Source organism: Bos indicus x Bos taurus, chromosome 11, assembly GCF_003369695.1.
Source record: "Bos indicus x Bos taurus breed Angus x Brahman F1 hybrid chromosome 11, Bos_hybrid_MaternalHap_v2.0, whole genome shotgun sequence".
Taxonomy (NCBI): domain Eukaryota; kingdom Metazoa; phylum Chordata; class Mammalia; order Artiodactyla; family Bovidae; genus Bos; species Bos indicus x Bos taurus.
In genome coordinates, this window is record NC_040086.1 from 89,009,893 (window position 1) to 89,035,615 (window position 25,723).

General features: G+C 49.2%; 1 protein-coding gene across 5 annotated transcripts in view; it reads right to left on the minus strand.

The window, feature by feature from the left end:
- The window catches only part of RNF144A (ring finger protein 144A), a 128,781-nt gene that overhangs the window by 5,098 nt on the left and 97,960 nt on the right, over window positions 1–25,723 (minus strand). For all 5 annotated transcript variants that reach the window (XM_027556152.1, XM_027556149.1, XM_027556151.1 and 2 more), the window contains 5 exons: window positions 23,166–23,270; window positions 22,963–23,023; window positions 14,554–14,761; window positions 12,892–13,039; window positions 5,837–5,926 (listed from right to left, as the gene is read on the minus strand). In XM_027556152.1, the coding sequence (XP_027411953.1) occupies window positions 5,837–5,926; window positions 12,892–13,039; window positions 14,554–14,761; window positions 22,963–23,014 (498 nt within the window). In that variant the 5' untranslated portion in view covers window positions 23,015–23,023; window positions 23,166–23,270. The remainder of the gene's footprint in view (window positions 1–5,836; window positions 5,927–12,891; window positions 13,040–14,553; window positions 14,762–22,962; window positions 23,024–23,165; window positions 23,271–25,723) is intronic.

Consider the following 25,723-nt stretch of genomic DNA (forward strand, 5'->3'; position numbering starts at 1 on the left):
GTGGTAACAGGAATGACTGGGATAAGGCACTCCATGTGGGAGAGCAGAAAGGCATACACAGGTGCATTAGGGAGGGACCAGATATGGTGCGGCGTCACTGACCCAGTGGACGTGAGTTTGAACAAACTCCAGTAGATGGTGAAGGACAGGGGAGCCTGGCGTGTGGCAGTCCATGGGGTAGCCAAGAGTCAGACAACAGTGACTAAACAATAAGACTTGTGTTATTCCTGGAGTTTAAAGTCCAACATGTACTGTTAGAAATTTTGATTTGGTTTAAAACATACGTTGACCCCGAGAGTTGAGTACATAGCAAAGGAAATAAGCCTCAAGTGTACGTATGCTGTCATTCAAATCAGGGAGGGAAGCTGGACAAAGAAGCTGGGAGGCTACCCCTTACCTGGCTCCCTCCATCAGCTGCTACAGCAGGAATCTGAACTGAAGGTGGAGTTCATCTGCCACCTAGTGTTCAGAGTGGTAAGTACGTAAACCCAGGGGCTTGTGGTTCTAATTCTGACTCTGTGTTCACATCTCTGGGCTTCGTGCTAAGTCACTTCAGTCATGTCGGACTCTTTGCGACCCCATGGACTGAAGCCTGCGAGGCTCCGCTGTCCGTGGAGATTCTCCAGGCAAGAATACTGGAGTGGGCTGCCATTTCCTCCTCTGGGGGATCTTCCCGACCCAAGAATCGAACCTGTGTCTCTTATGTCTCCTGCCTTGGCAGGCAGGTTCTTTACTACTAGCGCCACCTAGGAAGCAGCTTTCTCAATGATAAACAAATGAAGTAAAACATCTCTGAGGGTTAGTATCAGCTCTGAAATATGATAATATGCTACAGCATCACAGCGGGGTGAACGAAAGTGTCCCTTGACTTCTGATTTTACCTGAAAACTATCACAGGCGCATGCACACAGCTGCACACACACACGTGCACACACACACACACATCACACGGTGTTTATAAATTAGACTGTGCTTATGCTAAGAGTCCATGCTTTCTGACGAGCTGGCTATGTCCATTTGTCTGAACTTAACGTCAGTAGTGCAATTGTGAGGTCTGAATTCAGATCACACTCATAAAATCACACACACGGCTATTTCAGAATACGTAAAACCCACAGGAAGGCATTGCTGATCTGCAGGGCACCTTGAACCACCTCAGCCACTAGGAACACACTCTCATTCTCCAGGGAGCCAAGGACTCTTGAATTAAAAACAGACCAAAACCCTTGACCAGATGCTCACATCCTTGGTCAATAAGATGCCTTCGCTTTCACTCAGTCTACCCTGTCTCTTTCTTGGAGTGCTGTCGAACCAGCTAGGTTACCCGTTCGTTTCCAATTGTGATAGTGAAACAAAGCAGGACCCTAAAGGTCCTCGCCCCCGCCCTATGTCCTTTGTCTGCCTTTTGTCTGCAGAAATACTTTAGCCAAAGAACAAGTTTGATCAGAGAAGTGAGAATACACAGAAACAAAGGGAAACAATCAAAGGAGACCAAATAACAACAGTTTAAGTCATTAAGCAAAGTCAAGGACCTTCAGTTCCTCCTCAAGGGCTAGAGATAACATTCCGAGCCAAGTCCTGTGAGCTGTCCTGTAGATACTGAACCCCCCACCTGGTGGAGGAGTTAATTACATGATGACTGGACTGCAGTCACGACATGAGCTGCCACAGTTCTGACAACTGTCCTCAAGGAGATGGGAACAAACCAACCCTGGAACTAAAGATTAACTGTACTTAGGACAATCATGATGACGCTGGTCAGACCACCGATGACCAATGTGAAGGTGACAGACCGAGCTGACTGTGCTGTTTTTGCCCCCTCCTTCTGTCTATAAAAGCTCTTGTCCCCTGATTGCCGAGGGTGGGGGGAAAGTCAGCTTTTGGACAGGTGTTCACCCTTCGCCCTCCCACCCCACCCTATTGCCAGCTTCCAAAATAAAGCAAACTTTCTTTCCAACCAACCTGGCCTCTTTATCGGCTTTTGAGCAGCGAGCAGCCAGGATCCACTTCCATTATTAAAAGGAGGAAAGAGGTATAGTCAGAAAGAAGTCAGAAAAGAATGAGACAGGAAGCAAATATCTCACAACAAAAATCACCACTTAGTGAGCATCTTATAAACATGTCAGACAGAAATGATATACTGTGGGGACAGAGGATAAAGAGGGAATCACGTGAAACAAGGACCCTTCACCCCAGACAAACCCTGATTTAAAGGAGCGGTTAACCACTCAGACTGTTTCTCAAGGCACCCACTCATGAGGGCAGAGCCTGGTCTGTGTGACCATCACCAGCCCCCAAGCACAGCCCAGGGTCTCTGCCTTCACAAATGTCCAGTATGGGCATATGGGATGAACCGGGCCAGTGGAGTCCAGGAGGATCTGAGTCCTCTCCCCTAGAGAGAGTTCTTCAACACAACTCCAGGGCTTGGTAGCAGTAAGCCAAGTCAAAGCGATGGTAGAACAATCAGAACACATTATGTTCATTGAAACTGGGCACTGAACATGGCGTGAATGTCGGCCGCATCATAGCCTGAATGCTCGGAGGTCAGGTCAGAGAGGCTGTGTCTGGGGATACAGGGGGTGGCTCCCACGTCTCTTCCCAGCTCTGCATGCAATGGCATCATCACCTTGGCAGCTTGAAACGGCTATCCCAGGAGAGTTGACACCGCAGAAGAGACCAAAACTACAATGTAGCCTGCCCACTGCCCCCACCCCATGGCCAACTGATAACAATTCTCAGAACACTGGCTGCACGTGTGTGTGCTTCAAGGCAGGGGATGGATGAGTTCAGAGGGCCAGCAGCCTGCCTGCTTTACACTGAAGGTGCCTCTGCTCAATTTCACCAGCCCTGAGAGGGGCCTGAGATCAGGGGCGCATCCCTCGTCCCCGTGGCTCCAGGGGTTGCTCAGAGCTGGCAGTGAGCATTTGTCCCTAGAAGGTGCTGACTGATGAGGCCAAGAGGAGCTGGTGGGAGGTGTCCACAGGCTTCTTCCTCAACAATGATGGAGGCCGGGAAGCCCTGTCCGGGTTTCTGCATTTCTTCAGGGCCTGTTATCCAAGTACCTGTTACCACCTCCGCTCACGACCCCAGAAACACAAGACTCACTCCTGAGAATTAAAAGGCATGAGGGCTGAGGTGTGACCACACAGCCTAGCCTTGTTATCGGACAGGGTGACAGTTTCCACCGGCACTCAGGCGCTCCTGGGAAGCTCGCTGTGACTCCAGCCACGTGGAGACACGGGAAGGAGAGAAAACAGCTCCTTGTTCAGAAACAGGGTCTTTACAGAGATTGCTGTTGTTGTTGTTCAGTCTGACTCTTTGCGACCCCATGAACTGCAGCACAGCAGGCTTTCCTGTCCATCACCAACTCCTGGAGCTTGTTCAAACTCATGTCTTTAGAGTCAGTGATGCCATCCAACCATCTCATCCTCTGTCGTCTCCTTCTCCTCCTGCCTTCAATCTTTCCCAGCATCAGGGTCTTTTAAAATGAGTCAGCTCTTCACATCAGGTGGCCAAAGTATTGGGACTTCAGCATCAGTCCTTCCAATGAATATTCAGGGTTGATTTCCTTTAGGATTGACTGGCTGGATCTCCTTTCTGTCCAACAGTCTCTAAAGTGATTTTGGAGCCCAAGAAAATAAAATCTATCACTGTTTCCACTTTCTCCCCATCTATTTGCCATGAAGGGAGGGGATTGGATGCCATGATCTTAGTTTTTTGACAGTTGAGTTTGAAGCCAGCTTTTTCACGCCCCTCTTTCACTTTCATCAAGAGGCTCTTCAGTTCTTTACAGAAGGAATCAGGTTAAGATGACATTCCCAGGAGGGACCCTAAACCATTACAACCGGTGTCTTCACTAAGAGGGACGTCTGGACACAGAGACAAGGTGAAGTGCCGGAGGGACACACCTGTGAACCAAGGAGCCAGGATCGCAGGGCGCCACCTGGAGCTGGAAGAGGCAGGGGGACCCTCCTGCAGGTTCCAAGGGAGAGAGGCCCTGCCCACACCTCGACTTCAGCCTCCTGGCCTTTAGAACTGCGCGAGAGTCTGTTTCTGTGTTTGGTGTCTTATTCCAGTGTAGAGGGGGCGGGGGAGCCCTGGAGCTGGCCGTGCTGGCCCGGAAGGCAAAATAAAATGCAGCTCAAATCCGCTCTCACATAGAGGTCAACAGACTGGCCCTCGGGCTGGATGGAGTTCACAGTCCATTGTGCTTTTTTTTGTTCTTACAACTTTATGGAGCTATAACTTACATACCTTACAACTCAGCCACTTAATGCCAAATTTATGGGTTTTAGTGCACTCAGAACTGCCCAACTTGCACCCCAGTCAATGCCACCTGCTGCTTTTTAAAAGCGATTTCCTGGAATGCAGCCACGGGCCTTTTTGACACACTGTCTGTAGCACCGGCCTCGCTACTAGGCGGAGAGGACAGCTGCAAAGCCGGACTGTCTACCATTGGCCGGCCAGAGACCCGTTGGCCCTGCCAGGGGGTCTGCAGTGGAGATCACGGGAGAAGCACAGTTACAGGCAGCCTGTCTCTGTTCCTAGGAAACCCCTGAGACTCGGTTCCTGCGACTCCTAGATGGCCTGCCTCGGGGCTGTGCTGAGACGTGCTGAGAACAAGGCTGGAGCCCACTGAGGCTCTTCCCTACCCCAGGAGCTGGCCTGCACTGACGCCTGCCTGCCGGTCCCCTCAGGGGCTTCCCTCCACGCCCACAGCACACCTGAACATCATACCATGGCCTGCAATGCCCATGGGGTCCACCCTGATCATCTCTGACCACTGCTACCTCCTCCTGCTCTGTCCGCATGGACCTCCATGCCACACTTGTGCCCTTCGGCCCAACGCTATCCCCTCTGCCTAGACTGTCCCCCTGTATGAACTGTCCCTCCTCTGGCTGAACAGTCCCCTCTCCCCTGTCCCACCTACTCCCACCACCAGCTCCCCATCACTCAGTCCTTGGCCATAGGCACCACCTCCAAGAAGCCGTCCGGGCCGCACCATCTAAAGACCCCTCCCAATCACCCCTCCCCTACAGCTCAATTCACACCCTATACTGCTCCTGGCTCACTGTCCCTACAGGAGATGTGCAGCCATAAGGGAAAGCTCCATTGATCTCCTTCACCAGCGTGTTTCCAACTCTTAGAACAGCTCCAGGCACACAGGAGGAAGTAAACATCTGCTGAAAGTATGAATAACCCCACCGACCAGCTGCCTAGACATCACCGTGCGGGGACCTTTCCATCCCTTCCCTCTCATCCCTCCCTATGGCTAACGCACTCACCCGGGGGCCTCTATGGGAAGCTCTTCAATAAGAGCCAGCAAGGACGGACCATGCGCAGTAGGTCATGACCAAGGCCAGGAGTAGGCACAAGCAATCGGATGTCTGATGTTGAAGAACCACCGTGTGTTAAAACGTGGGGCGTATTCATGTTAGGTAAAGAATCTACCTGCAATGCAGGAGACCTGGGTTCGATTCCTCAATCCGGAAGATCCCTTAGAGAAGGAAATAGCAACCCACTCCGGTATTCCTGCCTGGAGAATCCTATGAACAGAGGAGCCTGGCAGGCTATAGTCCATGGGGTTGCAAGAGTTGGACATGACTTAGCGACTAAACCACCACCACCACCATTCATGTTAGGCAGGCCTATCAAAAGCATAATCTCAGTCCAGGAAAAACTCTGGCAGCTACCGCATTTACTAGCTGTTTTTCTATATGGGAGATCTTTGATCAGCTGGCAAGTCTTCTGGAAATGACACACACAGGTCCTGTTTCTCTCTCTCTCTCTGTGTCTCTGTCCCCGAGATCAAAACCCCAGGTGCGCCGCCTCCTACCTGTGTCCGATGCCAGATGACAGACGCCCTGGAGTGGCCCAGCTTGTTCCTGCAGGGCCCTTTATCATAATGGATCAGGAGGAAGTCGTCCTGCAGAGGGAGAGAAAGAACAGAGGTGGATGGGATGGCACACTCCACTCAGTGCGTCCTGCCTGCTCCTGAGGTTTGCAGCAGACTGTCATATTCCCTCTTTCCTTTCCTAATATTTAGAACTAGAGTTCCTATCTCACATATCCGATTGAGAAGAAAGAAAACCGACTGACTGATTCTGGCTGGCCATCCCAGACTCCTCTCTGCTGAATGCTCCAGAGTCTGAGTTCAAGTGCGGTAAGAATTCTTTACAGGAAAGAAGCTGCTTATCTTTTTGAATTAATACAAAGACTAATTAATACAAAAAATTACTTAATACAAAAATGAATACAAAAAACTAATTAATACAAAAATACAAAAAATAATTAATACAAAAATACAAAGACTACACTTTTTCAATAAATGGTAAAGACCATGTTGTTTATACCTGTGCATCCCCCAGAATAAAAATGTAGAATTATTAAAACAAAGAATTAATTAATACAAAAACTAATACAAAAAACTAATTAATACAAAAATTACTACAAAGACTAAACCTTTTCAATAAATGGTGCAGACAGTGTCGTCTATACCTGTGCATTCCCCAGAATAAAAATGTAGAATTATTAAAGAAAGTTATTCCAAATAATGGAGGGGGAAATGGCAACCCACTTCAGTATTCTTGCCTGGAGAATCCCAGGGACAGAGCAGCCTGGTGGGCTGCCGTCTATGGGGTCGCACAGAGTCGGACACGACTGAAGTGACTTAGCAGCAGCAACAGCAGCAGCATTCCAAATAAACCGTATTTTTAAATGAAAAAAAGAAAAAAACACTCAAAACGAGGGAACACGGACAACAGCAGAGGAAGCGAGTTCATGGGAAGGGGCTGCAGTCAACCCAGCCTCCTGGCCTGCCTCCCTTCTCCGTGACCGAAGGCTCACAGGCCACGAGAGGGAGCCCTGCTCCCACTTCGGCCCCCGTCCAAGCCTGGCTCCGGCTCCAGGAATCCGCGCTGATGCAGGGCTTCTGAAGAAGTAGGTCAGAGGCTGGGCCGCTCTGGGAGCCGCCAGCAGCCCTGGGGCTGAGCTTTCTTCCCCGGAGTCCCTGCCTTCCCGGCTTCCTGCTGCCCTGGCAGAATTACTCCCAGATGAGATGACTTCCGGTGTGTGTACTGTCCATCCTCGGCCTGTAGCACCAGCCTTCTTGCCCGGAAAGTGCTTCTTCTCTGCTCAGACCAGAAAACGTTCTCACGGCTCAAGAGCTGGCAGGAGACCAGTCTTCCGTCCACAGTTCACCCGACTGTCTAGAACGGAGAGGCGACTCCCTTCCGATTTGGCGGAAACGTCCTGCCCACCCCCCACCACACCCCCACCTCCACCTCCATCACCTGGGAGTCTTCACCAGACTGGCAGGGGCTCCTGGAGTTGGACCCCTGAAGCAATGTCAGCCTTGGTAACTACATCACCAGCTCGGAGCTTGGCACCCAGACCTCAGCAAGCAGGAACTGAGGTGCAGGAGGGCATCTTCTGTACAAACCCCTCTGCTCCTCCATTAACAGGAGGGGCTGTTTTCTCTCCTATCACCCACAAAGAGAACCAGCTCAGCAAGCAGCACAGAAGGGAGGCCCATGCTGTTTCTTCATGTAACCGAGAGTATGAACAGAGCCTCTTTCAGAGAGAAGAGGAAATAAGCCCAGCCCAGCGTGTCTGAGACAGGAGGCCATTCCTCTTGGAGCCGGGCAGAGCTGGTCATGGTGATGTCCCTTAGCATCCCCACAGGTGGCACTGCCTGGGAGCCCTCCTCTGGTCCTGGGAACCGCCAGCCTCTGGTCTGATGACCTCACAGGTCAGCCTCCTGGAGCCTGACTGGGTCCTGGAACAGCAGGAAATTCTGGTTTTGGGGGGTGGTAGTGAGCTGCCTTCCAGGGAGGTGGGCGGTCCCAGCCTGCCACCTCTCACTTCACCCCCCAGTACCAGCCCCTCAGCTGTCCAGGAGAACACGGGCAGAGATGAACACACAGCTCAGCCGGCTGGGGATGTCTTCTCAAAGCCGTTTCTGATGACTTGTGTCCACTGGGCACTCTCTCTTCCTTGAACTCCTCATTCTATGTTCTTTCACTCACATACCATGGAGGTTAACTTTTCATCCAGGGTCTCATTTTGCCAGGCTGCTCTTCACAAAGTCTTGCTCCGGAGGCTCACAGATACTCTCTGGATTTGTCTTCTGAAACACAAGGCTAACTGTGCTATCTCGCCCAGCTATGAAGTCTGCAGGGATCTCCTCCAGCAAAGCTGCACAAACCCTGTTACTCGTTACAGTCACTGGGAGCCTTTGGGACTGCAGCTCCTGACTCGGGGTCCAGATGCCCCACGTGGCTGTCATCAACCTGCCGTGGACCAGTGCTTGGGGGCTATGAGCCCCTGTGATGGAGGTCAACCTCCATCTCGGCCCAGAGACCCCAGTCATGGCCCGCACCTCGGCCAGGCCCAGGCCACGAACAGCTCACAGCTTCCTCACCACATCCTGTTCTTTGGAGGTGGCCCGCCTCCCACACTCTGCCCTCTGCCTGGTCAGTGAACTCTCCATCAGCTATGCCCACACCGTTGACGCCCCTGGACCCAGGGACCAACCCCACCCCTGGAGGGGCTGCCGGAGACCCCACACGCACCGGCTTGTGGCTCCGCCCACAGGGACCTAGTGCTACCAGGGGCTTCTTGATTGCGGGGTCACCAGCTCCTCGGGGTCACAGACTCTGCTGGCCTCAACTTGGCAGTGCCCCTCTTCATGCAGAGCAGAGCTGCTGACACTCACGGCACATTTCCTGAACAAAACGAAAGTTTTCCCCCTGACAAAAGCGCTGGAAGATGCTTTCACAATGTAACAGTGATTTCATTGTGACCTTAAGTTCCTGAATGAAGGCCTGGGGAATAACCACCGCAGAGCCTGCCAGGAACCCAGGTGGACGGTGAGCATGAACGTTTCCTTCACATTGTTCAGAGGAGCCACACCAAGCTCCTGGGTGGACACAGAAACAATGGAGCTGGCTACAGAGCTCGGGCGGCCAGATGCTCAGAGACGAATGAATGAACTCAGAGCAGCCCCACCACAGAAGGCCTGAGACTTCCTGTCCCACTCTGAGTCGGGTCTGCCTGACGGAGGCTGGTCTAACCCACGTGGTGGGGTTTGGAGTCTGAAAGACTGGAGAATGGATGCTGGGTCTGTTCCTCACTCCTTCGGGGCTTTGGGAAAAGATCCCTAACCTTCATGGGCTTCTTAAAAACAGGAAATACCTCTCACGCCGGAATCTGATGCCTGATGATCTACGGGGGAGCTGATGCAATAACCATAAGATGCATGACAAATATAATGCCCTTGAATCATCCCCAAACCATCCACCCTCCCACCACAGTGCATGGAACTGGTCCCTAGAGCCAAAAAGGTTGGGGATGGCTGGATGAAGTAACAGGTATGCAGAGCAAGGCACAGAGGCTGCATATGACCATCACTTCATACGTAGTAACTATTCACTCACCCCAAAAGAAAGAGAGTGAGTGGGTCCCCCCTGATTGTAAGTAGTGACTGTGGGGCCAGCAGTGCAGCAGATGAGCGGGTACGGTCCAGGGCCTCCCCTGTGAGGACTGGGGGCCGGGCCCAGCTGGGTGGGCGGTTGAGGACCAAGATGGAAGGCAGCGCCAGAAGATGAGGGCTAACTCCGTGAGGTGCAGGGGTGCTCAGGAGCTGGTGCGGGGAAGGAAAATTCCCCGGGAGAGATGGAAGACCTACCAGCTCTGTCTCCACTCCAGACACGCTGTTGCTTCCAGACCTGGTTCAGACACTTACTTTGAGTCATGGCTACTGTCCTTGATTGACCGTCCCAGAGCAGACTCCCTGTCCTTCAGGGTCTGCTTTCTGTGGCCACAGGGTCACTAGGCAGCAACTGCTCATCTACAGAGAAAAACAGGACACTCCTGGCCCCAAGGATGCCGGCTTTCAAGGAGGAAATTGCTGCCTTGGTCCCTTGGAGCCTGGAAACAATGGGGTCTCTTGCTGACAGGAAGTGTGCTTTAGAACTGAGTCAGACAGACACACGGACGTACAGACAGGGTGTCTCTCCAGAGACCAGAGCAGAGAGAGAACAACCTTGGGCTCAAAGGAGATAGGTCAAAGGGATGTCAAGGTCGCAGGAGAGGTCACAGCAAAGCTATGGTCTCTCTGGAAGTCAGGCTCTGTGTCTGTCCACGTCTAATACTTCCCCCCAGAATCCACTGGGAAGTTTGATAACATGTAGTTAAAACCAGTGTTTCACTTCCTTTCCCTTTTAGGAAAAGTTGATAAGGAATGGGAAATTGCGGGACAGAGAATAGATAATATAATATAAATTAATGATCAGTTTTCAAAAAAAAATACACTGAAGTGTAAAATTATATATATTTATATAATATAGAGAGACTATGTATGATATATAGGATTATAGAAGACTATGTGCTAAGTCGCTTCAGTCGTGTCTGACTCTTTGCAATGCCATGGACTGTAGCCCGACAGGCTCCTTTGTCCATAGGATTCTCCAGGCCAGAATACTGGAGTTGGTTGCCATGTCTTCCTCCAGGGGATCTTTCCGATATACAGAAAGACTGTGTATAGACTGAAAAGTGTTAGTCGCTAAGTCATTTCTGGCTTTTTGCAACCCCATGGACTGGAAGCATTTCAGGCTCCTCTGTCCATGGAATTCTCCAGGGAAGAATACTGGAATGGGTATCCATTCCCTTCCCCAGAGGATCTTCCTGACCCAGGGATCAAACCCAGTTCTGCATTGCAGGCAGATTCTCCACAACTGAGACATTAGGGAAGCCCCATATACATATATATATATATGTATATGTATATGTATGTATGTGTGTATGTATGTATATGTATATGTATGTATGTATGTATATATATATAAACGTGATACATAGAGAAACCATATACATATAGACTTTGAAGACCATACGGACTTGGTAATGCTTCAGATATCATTCTAAATATCCCCTTCCCATTGCACAAAGTCAGTGAACAAACCTATTATTGGTTTTAAGTTAAAGAAAATTAACCTTGCCAAAGTGATTTATTCAACTTGCTTAGGAAAGGAAAAGGAAACCTCCAAGACAGAAAGACGGCAATATACTCCCCAGATTTGTTCAGTTACACAAAGATCTCCTATACATTTAGTGATTTTAAGTTAACAAAGGGACAACAGGCTTTTCGAAAGAAAAAAACAGAAAGAAGCAATCTGTGTAATATTTTTATAGGTGGCCTTTGAATTACAGACCTGTTAGCTTATTCAAGCGTCCATCTCAAACAGACACTAATTTTCTTCTCGACAGTCTCTAGACCTGTCCATCTTGGGACAGGCAAGCTTTCAAAGTTCTGCCACTTTGCACACTGTTAAGAATGCTTTTTCCTTCACCTGTGCGGCCTGAGTTGACCCTTCTCTGCAAGTATGTATAAAGCTGAATCACTTGCGATAACCTCTCAACAGGAGACTCACCCAAACACGGTGCTCTGACTGCAGGTGGTCGGGATGAGAAGGAGCAGCTGTCAGACAGGTGAGCTCCCATTAAGTAAACATGGGGCCGTTCTGACCTCCTTTTATTCTAATTAAATCTTAATACTATTATGGGGTGGGCTGGATCCATCCAGGACACACCTTTGCTGCAAAGGACAGATAAATATAAAGCCATCCCTTTATGACATATGACTCAATAGGCTTTGACTGTCACCAACTATAACGATTTTAATAGATGATTAGTTCTGTTTGATCATAGGTGGCTCAGACGGTAAAGGATCTGCCTGCAATGCGGGAGACTGGAGTTTGATCCCTGGGTCAGGAAGATCCCCTGGAGAAGGGAATGGAAACCCACTCCAGTATTCTGGCATGGAGAATCCCATTCTCCAGAAGCCATAGTCCATGTGGTCACAAAGAGTCGGACGTGACTAAGCCACTAACACACTGTAGAAACAGATGTACAAATAAACTCTTATAAAATTGGAGTCATAATGTCATCATGTTGGCAAGATGCCCACTCCCAATACAGATGAGAAAGTGAACAGGAAGCTGGAAAGAAGTATGGTCTGCCTTAGGCCTGGGAACTCCAGAAAAGGCAGGGACTTGAGATGGGGTGGGCCTGGCACCCCTGGCAGGATCTCCCTGTGAGACAGACAGCACAAGGTACATCTGGGAGAAGAGGCCGTATGAGGCCAGATGGCAGAGGATCCATATGTTCCTCGGCCCTGCAGGCGACACGACTGTCACTGAAGCAACTGCTCTGTCCCTGGCATCCGTGGCCCTCTCATCCTTGCTCTTCCAGGAATGGTCCCTGCGATGGACTGCTTGTGTTCCCCCCTATCCAAAACTCCTATGCGGAAGCCCTAATGTCCAGTGTGATGGGATTTGGAAGCAGGGCCTCTGGGAGGTGATCAGGTTCAGATGAGGTCATGAGCTGCAGCCCCCTTGATGGAATTCGTGTCCTTAGAGGAATAGGAAAGGGTCCAGAGGGTCCTCTCTCTGCCAGGTGAGGCCACGGGAAGAAGGTGGCCGCCTGCACACCAGGAAGAGGGTCCTGAACCCAAGCCCGCCGGCTCTCAGACATCCAGCCCCCACAAGCAAGAGATCAGCAACCAGTTTAAGCTCCCTGGTGGTGGGGATGATTCGGTTTCAAGCCTGAGCTAAGACAGCCCCACAGGCAGAAACCTAAGATGCTGAGATCTACCCACTCCCTGAAAACCCAGGCTGAAGCCCACCCTGCCCTCTTGGAGCTCCTGCACCAACTCCCGTCTTCTGACACCACTGCATCTCATGAGCTTGTATTTTCACAGGCACAGAATAAGCACCTGACGGCATGACTTCCATGGCCCAGGAGCGCCCCCTTAGTCGCCGTGCAGTGGCTGGGCCATGCCTCCTGCTCAGCCTGCCCCACGAAGCACCCCACCACCCAACTGGTACTCACATCCAGGGACTCGAGGCAGTACCAGCAGAAGGCGTGTTTGCAGTTCTTACACATCATCTGGGCACAGCCTTCGTCCCGCTCGATGTAGACCTTGCACTTGGGGCAGCGCTTGATTGGTGCGTCGTCCTCGTCCAGCTTGAAAGCAGAGCTGAAGCAGAAGAGACCCTGTCAGGCTGTGCTCGGAGGCTCCGGGGTGACCTGCCAGCAGGGGCCACCCCGGAATCATGAGCTCAAGTAGCTGAGGGGCTGAGGTTGTGTGTGTGCTCAGTCGTGTCTGACCCTCTAAGACCCCAGGGACTGTCACCCACCAGGCCCCTCTGTCCAGGGGATTTCCCAAACAAGGATACTGGAGTGGGTTGTTATGAAGTCACTTGTTATTAAGTGAAATAAGTCAAAACCAAAGAATCTCAAACTCTGGAAAATAATCACCAAAAAAAAAAGAAAAAACTGAATCAGCAACTATGGGGGGAAAAAATGAGCAAGGTCAGCACAGATCTAAATTTAGATGTGTACAGACAAACCAAAGAAAACAGGGCAGAGGCTTAGAAGGGAGGTCTAATTTTATATCTTTATTCATATATTCATATACTTTACAAAAGGTTGATAATACATAGTATGCTCTTTGTTATTATCAAGGAAAGAAATGTTAAAAACACACACATGCTAATCATTTACTTAGATCTATTTGGTGTCTGTACAAAATTGTTTTCCTGAGAGGTCTGGGCAGGCCACAGGGGTGAGCATAGACGGACTGAAGCCCAAGTTCAAGTGCAGCTCTTCTGCACATGGGCTGGGTGGCAACCTCTCTGAGCCCCAGCTTCTGGTTGGTGTGAGTATGGCAGACGGGATTATGCATGAAGGGCACTGGGCAGGGCAAGCCTGGGTGAAGTGCCCAGTAAGTGGCAGCGAGGGTTCTATGCTGCTCACAAAATGACAACCTAGGTATCTTTCTAGGTTTAACTGTAGAAGGACGCCCAGCCCATGCTGTTAAATTTTATGTCAGCTGAAAATGCAGAGTCATCTGAAGAAGTGGTTCAAATTCACCGATCATGGGGTGAATTTGCTATATCGTTATGAACTCATTGCATTTACCAAGGGGAACGTGATTCTCCACAGAACTGAGCAGATTGTGCAAAACCTAAAGAATTTATGAGTAGAGATTCACTGAAATTGAGAGCCAATTCTGGCATTTTGAATACATTCTGACTGCAGGACCTTCCACGAGCATCATAATGACTGTAAGGGTTAAATATGTCATCACTTTACATGGTTATCTGAGGACCGGTGAGCTTCCAAACAATTACACAGGTTTCCCTGGTGGCGCAACAGTAAAGCATCTGCCTGCAAGACAGGAGACCACCTGCAATGCAGAAGACGCAGGTTTGATCCCTGGGTCGGGAAGATCCCCTGAAAAAGGAAATGGCAACCTACTCCAGGATTCTTGCCTGGGAAATCCCATGGACAGAGGAGCCTGGCGGAATACAGTCCATGGGGTCACAAAAGAGTCAGACACAGTGACTAAACCACCACCAACAACAAACGATTATACCCTTGGGGTCTTCCTAAGCTCGAGACTCTTCCACTGTGAGGTGTACACCAGTTTAACAGGTTCTGTTTCATTCATTAGTACAAGGTGACCAGGAAAGACACACTGGAAGGTACCTGGTCTCCCCGGGAAGGAAGGTGATGGGCATGGTCTCCGGGCAACCCTGGCCAGGGTGCCAGCTGGCTTTGCAGGCAGAACAGAACTCCGTGTCACAGGCTTTGCACTGGACCAGCTGGGGGGTGTGCAGCCCCATCTCCTGGAGTTGGCACACCGCCTGGCACGTAGACGCCGGGCACCAAGTCCGACAGGGGTCCAGGAGCACCTCTGACACAAAGAGAAAAAACAGGCGAGTCAGGGTCTGCAGGACCAGGAAACTGACAGGGCTTAGGACAGACGGACACACCAGCACACAGCTTTTCATATTTAAGGGAGAAAAGAAAATCAAGGTCAGATATAACATGCCCTTTAGGATCTGGGACCCACCTGGGGGTGCCTCCTCCCTTCAGCCACTCCCCACTCCCTAGCCCACTCGCATGGTGGGAGAGCAAATCCCCAATTACCCCCCGAGTCCTCAAGGCTCAAGAGCCCCATCCTGGAAACCCCGTGGTCCAGCCAGCACCTCCTGCCCCCACCTGCCTGCCCTGAGACACGGGGTTGCCACAGCAACCCGTCCGAAGGCTCACAGCCTTGGGCGGGGTGTGCTGTGGGCACCCTGAAACGTTGGGTAAGGATGGAAGGATAAGATGAAAAGGAGATGGCTGGCTCTTCTTTTCATCAAAGGGCGTATCCGCCTACAACGGTTTCCATCCCAAATTCACATCAAAACCCTGAGCTAAGGACTGTGTGAAATTCATTCTTCGACAGCCGGTTTTCCCTCTGAAGTGGAGCCTGATTTAATGAAATTAGTGAGAAAGCTAATTTTGAAAAACAGGACCCGTGACAGTCACATGCCTTCACATCTGCGTCCACATCTCACGTTTCTTTAAATAAAGGGTCCTGAGCTACCCCACCACCACCACAGTGAGCCTGATGATGGGTCCTATGGGCCCTCTGTCAAGTGTGACTGGACTCTCAGTGCTGGGCCGCGGGAGGGAGCACCCAACCAGAACCCACACGGATGCTGATGCCAGGCCAAAAGGCGAGGAGGCCAAAGGATTACAGGGTGTTTGCAAAGGGCTCCAAGTCGGCCACTGATTTGCAAGCTGTTCCCAGGGTCACTCTTGAGAAGGAACGGACTGTATTTCGCTGTGAACCTAGAAGCAATGAAAGGCTCTTCTAGGCCATATGACTGGCCAATGCCGGAGTGGGCTGGTTCACCCACATCAGAGACGGAATATGTAGACACCGGGACCCCCAGCAGGCTGCAGCTGTCATGGGCTGCAGGCGGGCTGGGCTGCCCCTCAACAAGCATGTGTTTGCCACGTTCCCTGAACTGGAAGCCAGATTCAGCCCTCAAGTTCCTGTCAGGTACCAACAGACTGAAAACCACCTTATCATCTAATTCTGATGGTGAGTATTTCAGTCTTTAAGGGCCATGAGGTCTCTATCCAACTACTCAGCTCTACTTCGGAAGGACAAAGGCATCTGTGTTGATCTGTAAAGGAGTGTTTCAATAAAACTTTATTTACAACACCAAGCCAGGGGCCGGGCAGATTTGGCCCAACAGCCATGGTTAGCTGACTCCTACCCTAACTATTTTAAAAAAGTGAATTAATCAATAGCACCTAGGGGCTTCCCAGGTGGCTCAGTGGGTAAAGAATCTGCCTGCAATGCAGGAGATACAAGCAGATGCAAATTTGATCGCTGAGTCAGGAAGAGCACCCAGAGGAGGGTATGGCAACCCACTCCAGTATTCTTGCCTGGAGAATCCCATGGACAGAGGAGCCTGGTGGGCTATGGTCCCTAGGGTCGCAAAGAGTTAGATACGACTAAAGCAGCTGAACACAATCAATAGCACAAAAACTATCAAACCGGTAGGTCCAGCAGAAGGTTTAGAAGACTTGCTAATACAAAGGAACTCTGGCATCCAGGAAAATGTGATACTTTCTCATCGATGTTTATGATAATAAGGTAAAATTTCCTGAGGCCTCAGTGGTGAGTGAATGTGTAAAACGAGGTCTTGTCATCAGCTGAGAGTGTTTGCTTTTGTAAGACTGTTTCTGGCTGCCAGATCCGAGGAGGTGGTTTTGTGGGGAAAATGCACGCATGTGGGGACAGCGGTCTGCGGGTTCCCACGCTGAGGGGGCAGGAGAAAGAAGGACGGAGGGATGAACGGTGCCCTGGGGCACAGGGGGGAGCGGGGAGGAAATGCCAAAGGCTGTTCTCCCAGAGTGCTGTGCCTTTTACCTGGCGACCCTCCCCTGCCCCCATCTGGATTTCTCTACCAGCAGTTCTGGCTCCAGGCTGGGTGGGCCCGGACCTGCCTCACCTACATCACAGGGCCCCCCACAGGCACGGCCCCCCCAAGGACGGCATTGCAGGATGTGGGCACTCAGCCTGCAAAGACGGCAGGACACGTGCAGATAAGCTACATCCTCCGCTGAGTCAGCTTTCTGGCTGACTTGACAGTGCTCAGTGCGGGTCCACCTGAGCCCCTAAGGAAACACCACTGCCCAGTTCAGGTCCTTCCAGTCTCCACAGCGCTCCCTTCCTGCTCTCAGCAGCCTGTGACATGAGGAGGGGACCGGCTTTTCCAAGGTCTCTTCCTGCCTCTCACCATTGGGCGGCATCTCCCGGTCACTCCTCTCAGCACCGCACATGTAGCCCTGATTATAGGATGCGGTGCGCAGCAGAGGAGACCTAGTTAGTGTTTCCATGGTAACTACTTGCATCGTGTGACTTGTGTCCTCTTGGAGCTGTGAGAGGGCACTGCCCATCCCCATGGAAGAGACTCCCTGTGGCAGACGGAGGGCAAACACCCCGCCCCACTGAGCTGCCAGCTCAGAGCCCCCTTCTCTCAGTGCTGCCAGCACCCCCCACCCCAAGAGCACAACCCAGCTCTGCTCTCGGACGTCTATTAAAATTCTACAAGATCCCTCTGCTGCTGGAGTCTGCCCGCTGGGTGTGCAAGATGGGACACAACCAACAGGAAGATCCACACTAGGCACCAGCACAGCTTTTCTTTCCAGAATGTGTTTATGCATATATATCGATGTCTATCTGCCTATCTACCTATTTATCTATCCATCACATCTATATATTTATATATACTATATATACCATACTATCACATCTATATACTATACATTAGATACATTATAGCCGATATGTTATAAATATTATACACATTGTATCTAGTATGTATACATGAACATATTTGTACCTAATATATTTTCAAACAAAGCAAGAAGTATATTTTCTGGCACAAGATGAAGAAACAAATCTACCTCTATGTACCTTATGTATCTATCTCCCCGAGATAGATACATAAAGAGAAATAAAGTAAGTCCCTAACAGCCATACTTATCAAAAAGCCCAAGACTCTTGTAAAAGGTGTTCTTCTTTCTTAAACACAATTGTCCTTTGAGAAACATGCTGTGCAAAATTGTCCTTTGAGAAACATGCTGTGCAGGGCGGTGGGTCCTCGTCCCTTATGCTGCTCCAGCTCCCACTGACCCAGAAATGTAAGCAAGCACTGTAGCATGGCCCGGTCAGTGCCCAAAAAGGAACTCGTGTGTAACGCCACAGGGCGTGACCTTCCTGGGAAGCCTGTAGCTCCCAGCTTTGGGGGTCTTACAGCTGGCAAACGAAGTGCTCAGAAGAGACCTCCTCCCAGAACCTCCCTCCCAGCGTCCTGATCCCCAAGGACCCTGGCTGGAAGACTGGGGACACTCAGGTTAAAATAAGGCTCTGATATGAGAGGTGCAAATGGATAGAGTATTGGAACTGTGACCATAGCACTTTTTAGTAACTAAATGCTGTCAGAAGATGATGTAGACTGCCACTTTTCCACCAGTCACCATCCTCATTTGAAGGTGACTTCGAAGGGAGAGAGCAAATTGAAACCTGCTTCACTGATCTCATCTAGAATTTGCTCAGTTCAGTTCAATTTAGTCACTCAGTCGAGTCCAACTCTTAGCAACCTCATGGACTGTATGTAGCACGCCAGGCCTCCGTGTCCATCACTAACTCCCAGAGTTTATTCAAACTCGTATCTGATGAGTTGGTGATGCCATCCAACCATCTCATCCTCTGTCATCCCCTTCTCCTGCCTTCAATCTTTTCCAGTATCAGGCTCTTTTCAAATGAGTCAGTTCTTTGCATCAGGTGGCCAAAGTACTGCAGTTTCAGCTTCAGCATCAGTCCTTCCAATGAATATTAAGGACTGATCTCCTTCAGAATGTACTGGTTGGATCTCCTTGCAGTCCAAGGCACTCTCAAGAGTCTTCTCCAACACCACAGTTCAAAAGCATCAATTCTGCGCTCAGCTTTCTTTACAGTCCAACTCTCACATCCACACATGACACTGGAAACACCATAGCCTTGACTAGATGGACCTTTGTTGGCAAAGTAATATCTCTGCTTTTTAATATGCTGTCTAGTTTGGTCATAACTTTTCTTCCAAGGAGCAAGCATCTTTTAATTTCATGGCTGCAGTCACCATCTGCAGTGATTTGGGGGCCTCCAATAATAAAGTCTCTCACTGTTTCCCCATCTACTTCCCATGAAGTGATGGGGCCAGATGTTATGATCATAGTTTTCTGAATGTTGAGCTTTAAGCCAACTTTTGCACTCTCATCTTTCACTTTCATCAAGAGGCTCTTTAGTTCTTCTTTACTTTCTGCCATAAGTGTGGTGTCATCTGCATATCTGAGATTATTGATATTTCTCCCAGCAATCTTGATTCCAGTTTGTGCTTCATCCAGTCTAGCATTTCACATGATGGACTCTGCATATAAGTTAAGTAAGCACGGTGACAATATGCAGCCTTGACGTACTCCTTTTCCTATTTGGAACCTGTCTGTTGTTCCATGTCTAGTTCTAACTGTTGCTTCCTGACCTGCCTACAGATTTCTCAAGAGGCAGGTCAGGTGGTCTGGTATTTCCATCTCTTTAACAACTTTCCACAGTTTGTTGTGATACACTCAGTCAAAGGCTTTGACATAGTCAATAAAGCAGAAATAGATGTTTTTCTGGAAGTCTCTCACTTTTTCGATGACCCAGCGGGTGTTGGCAACTTGATCTCTGATCTTCTGCCTTTTCTAAATCCAGCATGAACATCTGGAACTTCACTGTTGATGTAGTGTTGAAGCCTAGCTTGGATATTTATGAGGATTACATTGCTAGTGTGTGAAATGAGTGCAGTTGTGCAGTAGTTTGAGCATTCCTTGGCATTGCCTTTCTTTGGGATTGGAATGGAAAGTGACCTTTTCCAGTCCTGTGGCCACTGCTGAGTTTTCCAAATTTGCTGGCATATTGAGTGCTGCACTTTCACAGTATCATCTTTTAGGATCTGAAATAGCTCAATAGCTCACTAGCTTTGTTCATAGTGATGCTTCCTAAGGCCCACTTGACTTCACATTCCAGGATGTCTGGCTCTAGGTGAGTGATCGCACCATTGTGATTATCTGGGTCATGAAGATCTTTTTTGTATAGTTCTTCTGTATTCTTGCCATCTCTTCTTAATATCTTCTGCTTCTGTTAGGTCCATACCATTTCTGTCCTTTATTGTGCCCATCTTTGTATGAAATTTTCCCTTGCTATCTCTAATTTTCTTGAAAAGATCTGTAGTCTTTCCCATTCTATTGCTTTCCTCTATTTCTTTGCATTGATCGCTGAGGAAGGCTTTCTTATCTCTCCTTGCTATTCTTTGGAACTCTGCATTCAAATGGGTATCTCTTTCCTTTTCTCCTTTGTCTTTCGCTTCTCTTCTTTTCACAGCTATTTGTAAGGCCTCCTCAGGCAACCATTTTGCCTTTTTGCATTTCTTTTTTCTTGGGAATGGTCTTGATCACTGCCTCCTGTACAATGTCACAAGCCTCCGTCCATAGATCTTCAGGCACTCAATCAGATCTAATCCCTTTAATCTATTTGTCACTTCCACCATATAATCATAAGGGATTTGATTCAGGTCATACCTGAATGGTCTAGTGGTTTTCCCTACTTTCTTCAATTTAAGTTGAATTTGGCAATACGGAGTTCACGATCTGAGCCATAGTCAGCTCCCAGTCTTGTTTTTGCTGACTGTATACAGCTTCTCCATCTTTGGCTGCAAAGACTATAATCAATCTGATTTCAGTATTGCCCATCTGGTGATGTCCATGTGTAGAGTCTTCTCTTGTGTTGTTGGAAGAGGGTGTTTTCTATGACCAGTGCATTTGCTCAGTTCAGTTCAGTTCAGTTGCTCAGTCATGTCCGACTCTTTGCAACCCCATGAATCCCAGCACTCCGGGCCTCCCTGTCCATCACCAACTCCCAGAGTTCACTCAGACTCATGTCCATCTAGTCAGTGATGCCATCCAGGCATCTCATCCTCTGTCGTCCCCTTCTCCTCCTGCCCCCAATCCCTCCCAGCATTTGCTCAGTGACTGGCTATAATTAATAGCCATGTTTCAGGTCTAACATTTTCATATTCCATTCAGACAGGTCTCTGCTCCTATTAAGTCTGAGTCCTTTTTTTTATTTTTTTGCTGCTTTGAACACAACGCTAGCAAAATATTCTAAAGTGATAGTTTTGAGAGATATTTTTTTAACCTAAGTCAAGTTGGGTTCATTACTATGCAAAAGAAAAAAAAAATCTTCTTTGACTAAGTCAAAGTACAGAAGAAATAGCAACAGTTAAAATTATTAGGTAGGAACATTTACCCAGCTGCATTTTAAAATTCAATGTCATAGAAAGTTCATTTTTTTCTAACCCAAATAACTGCCAGTTTCTGTTGAGATTCCCTCTGGAAAATGTTTTCAGAAGAGGCTCACAGCCTCAGAAATCCAAATTAATCAAATTTATAGCTCTACATACCAACTCTTGTGTCACATGGCCATATATTTAAGCTATAAACTGCCCCAAACCAAAGACTATATGGCATTTCAATAAATAAGCTCTTGAAAACAAATTTCAATGTCATCAGAACTCCTGTATGATATTTTTTAGGATGGCCACACATTACCTTTTTTTTTTTTGCCTTGAAAAGTGAGTCTCAAGAGGAAATGCAGCTATCTTTAGTATTTCTTTAAAAAAAAAAAAAAAAGGAGAAAAAAACTTTCCACATTCAGCTAAACAAGGAGTCTCTGGACACACTGCTCTGGTCTATTCCGCATTCCATTCCCATCCTGACAGTGTTTTCCTGTAAACACGAAGCCCGGGGTTGTGCTCATTTCTCATGAATGCCTGATTCAGGAGACCACTAAGAACCCATCCAGGAAGAGTGGGGAGCAGACAGCAGTTGCTCAATAACCCACCCGGAAATTACAGAATCCAGATACAGCATCTTCACAATAAAGTTTTACATACAGAGTGCCATCTACACACGTCTGTTCTGCTTCTTTTCAGATGAGCCCAAGGTCCAGAAGAGATATGAAAATAAGATCAAACAAACTCCACGGTATAATACCATCTTATGAATCCAGCATGGGGCTTCCCTAGTGGCTCAGACAAGTAAAGAATCTGCCTGCAATGTGGAAGACCTGGGTTCAATCCCTGGGTTGGGACGATCCCCTAGAGATGGCAATGGCAACCCACTCCAGTATTCTTACCTAGAGAATCCCATAGACAGAGGAGCCTGGAGGGCTACAGTCCATGGGGTCACAAAGAGTCAGACATGACTGCTCGACCACACACACATGAACATGGCATATTTCAGACAGCAAAGACAAAGATCCATCCTGGACAATCAACGTGTCTTAACACTGGAGCGGCCTGGCTGCAGCCAGGAAGAGTAGGTGGGACCCTGCAGGGGCGAGGGGGACCTGGTCCATGCCCTTCCACCCACCAGAGACGGAAACCAGGGCACATTAGTTAGCCTCTGTGGGTGTCAGCTAACAGGCAACCCTGTTGGGCTGCTGTGAGGCTTAGTGAGACAAGTCCCCAGCACCCACTGGCCCCGTCGGCGTGCAGTAGACAATGTGGGCAACACACCTGTGGTCAGGGTGGTGACCATCACCATTCCACCCTGTCCGACCTCGGGACTTCCTTCCAACCTTCTTTCCAAGGATTCCTATCTTTTAAATTCTGTGACAACCTAAGAATTAGTCCTCAGACTGTTAGGCCTTAACCGGGCTGGAGAACAATGTCCCGTGAGGGTGTCTTTAAACCACTCCCATAATTCCAGATCCCTAGAAGCAAGCTGTTCCATGGATCTTTCCTGCTACCAACTAGACCCCCCTCAACAGAGGCCATTCAACTGTGAGCTCTGCAGAAAACTCAAAGGACAGCCAAACTTCAGAAGGCTAATTTACATCAATGTTTTCAGGTCCACTGCATCCAAATGATGCAGAGTGGCACCCACCCGAAGCACCCCCCCCCACCCAGTTTATACACTGGATTCAATCACAGGAGTCGTAAGCGGCTGGGACATTGGGGCACCTACCTCTTTCAAACTGTAGCTTCTTGTATCTTTGCATAATTTCAGCCGCCACCATGCACTCAATCTAAGGGAAGAAACAGAAGAAAAAGGAGTCTAAACATCTGAGGGCTAGCACACAGTGCCGGGTCATCCTGGACAGAGCCTGTGACCCCCGACTCACTGGGGAGCCCCCGCACGTGCACCTCGATTTCCCCAGCCGTACGTGCCTCGTTCTCCTGCAGGTGGCCCTGTTTGGGGCAGGCAGCATCTGGACAGCTAATCGCAGTTTCTAATCCTTCTTTGATCAAGAGCTCCACATACTGTTTCAGGCACTGAAAAAAACAAAACACAGAAAAGTATCTGTAAACATCTTCCTTAAGGCTGAAGGAGCAGTGACGCATTAAAAATAAATAAAAAAAAAAGACAAATCAAGCACATTGTTCCAGTACAGTTTTTTTTTGTATTTTTGCCCTGTAGTCCATAGCAACGACCAAATTAGAGGTTATATTCACTCGACAAATATTTGTGGGGTACCTCTGCTGCACCAGGGCTGAGGATGCGGTTGGGTCCCTGTGCCCGACCTCAGCCAACACCACGCCAGTGTGCTCGGTGGGAGGAGCAGGGAGGCAAGGGAGGCTGAGGACCCCCACGCCTCAAAAACACAGCAGACATCAGGGTTCTGCTCAGTCCCCTGTATGCCACTGTTTCACGTGGCACTTAGACTGTTTTCGCAGGAAAGTTATGACCATGCCATCAATCAGGTGTGAAAACTGAGACCCAAACAAGCAACCGCCAGCTTCCCCAGACAGCAAGGGCAGAGCCCAGACTCCAGAACAGCCTCACCTGCCTCTAGGCCGCCCCTGCGCCCCGACCGAGAACCCAGGTCGAGCTGCCCATCCTCCTTCAGTGACCTCTCACACAACGGGCAATGACTGGCCGCCACTCCCCACCCCTCGACTTGGCCGTCTGGCTGAACATCCGAAGTAAGTCAGAAAAGTAAGTAGGAGATGCAACCCAGAGCTCATGCCAAAGTGAAGCAGCCTTTCCCAGGACCGGTCCACTCGTGCATTACTGTCTGCTGGTCTTGAAAATCCAATGCTCCCTGAAAAGCACTTTTTAAACAACAAGTAGAAGAAAAGTGATGGCCTTCTCTAGGCAAGGTCCCTGCCCAATGTGACTGAGACAGACACTGAAGCACTTACATCAGACATCAGAACTCAAAGAGGATAAGAAACAGGACCTCTCAGTGATGGGAGCACAAAGTTAAATGTCTCAGCATCATCTCCAAGTCCACTTCCTGTCACAGCCCAGGCTGCAGAGCTACAGAGACACCTGGAACCCGGGTCCATCCAGGCAGAGCTGAGGATCGGTCTCATGATGGCCTTGGGCCACAGCTCTCTGGACAAGAGACCGGAGATGCCCATCCTGCTGGGCTTCTGAGACAGTAAGAAAGAAAATATGGAAAGTCACCTGGCGTGATTCCTGATTCACCGACCAGCTAAGTAAGAGTGGTAGCTGGTATCCGATGCATGTGTATCTTGGTGATTGGTGTCTTACAGTCATGGGTGTAAAAAATATCACAACCTTAGCAGCAAGATCATTCTTTTACTTTTTTATAATTAAGTCTGTCTAAACCGAGTCTCTGGGGGGACACTAGAATGCCATAAAGTGATTAAACGCTGAAAACTCTCAGAATATTGTGCAGAGAAGTACAATGTGTGGAGAAGGCAATGGCACCCCACTCCAGTACTTTTGCCTGGAAAATCCCATGGACGGAGGAGCCTGGTAGGCTGTAGTCCATGAGGTCGCTAAGAGTCGGACACGACTGAGCGACTTCACTTTCACTTCAATTTCATGCATTGGAGAAGGAAGTGGCAACCCACTCCAGTGTTCTTGCCTGGAGAATCCCAGGTGTGGCGGAGCCTGGTGGGCCGCCATCTATGGGGTCGCACAGGGTTGGACATGACTGAAACAACTTAGCAGCAGCAGCAAATCAAGTCTCTGGGGGATACTAGAATGCCATAAAGTGATAAAACGCTGAAAACTTTCACAATATTGTGCAGAGAAGTACACAATGAGAGAAAGTGGACAAAATACAACAGTTAAAGCTGGTGTGATAGGTACACTCAAGGGACATTTCTGACTCTAAACATTGTTGTGCAAGGACTTGCACATTTCAACAAGCAGTGCGTCACACCTGGGGAGGGCTACCTGGGGGGTGAACATTCTATGCCGCCAGCAGGCTCTGCACAATCTGCAAAACGACTGTTTCTGGAAGCAACTTATTTGCATACTATATAAAAGGGATGGGGACTTCCCTGGTGGCTCAGTGGAGAAGAACCCGACGACCAACGCAGGAGACACCAGTCTGATTCCTGATCCGGGAAGACCCCACGTGCCACGGAGCAGCTAAGCCAGTGAGCCACACTCCTGAGCTTGTGCTCTAGAGGCCGGGGGCTGTAACTCCTGAAGCCCACGTGCCCTCTGGTCGTGCTCCACAACAACAGAAGTGACCACAGCAAGAAGCTGGGACACCACAACTAGAGAAAAGCTTGTGCAGCAACAAAGACTCAGCACAGTTAAAAATCGATTCATTAGTTAAATTGAAAAAAAAAAAAAAAAAACAGAGACTAGCAGAGCATGAAAGCCCCTTTAAAGGCGAGAGCAATGAGGATCTGTATCTGACCAAACATCCACGGAAAACAAGTCCAGTCTTCTTCCAGATAGAAACCGGGCCATGACTCACAAGCTGTGTTTTTCAATCTAATAGCAAAAAGATGTCTTG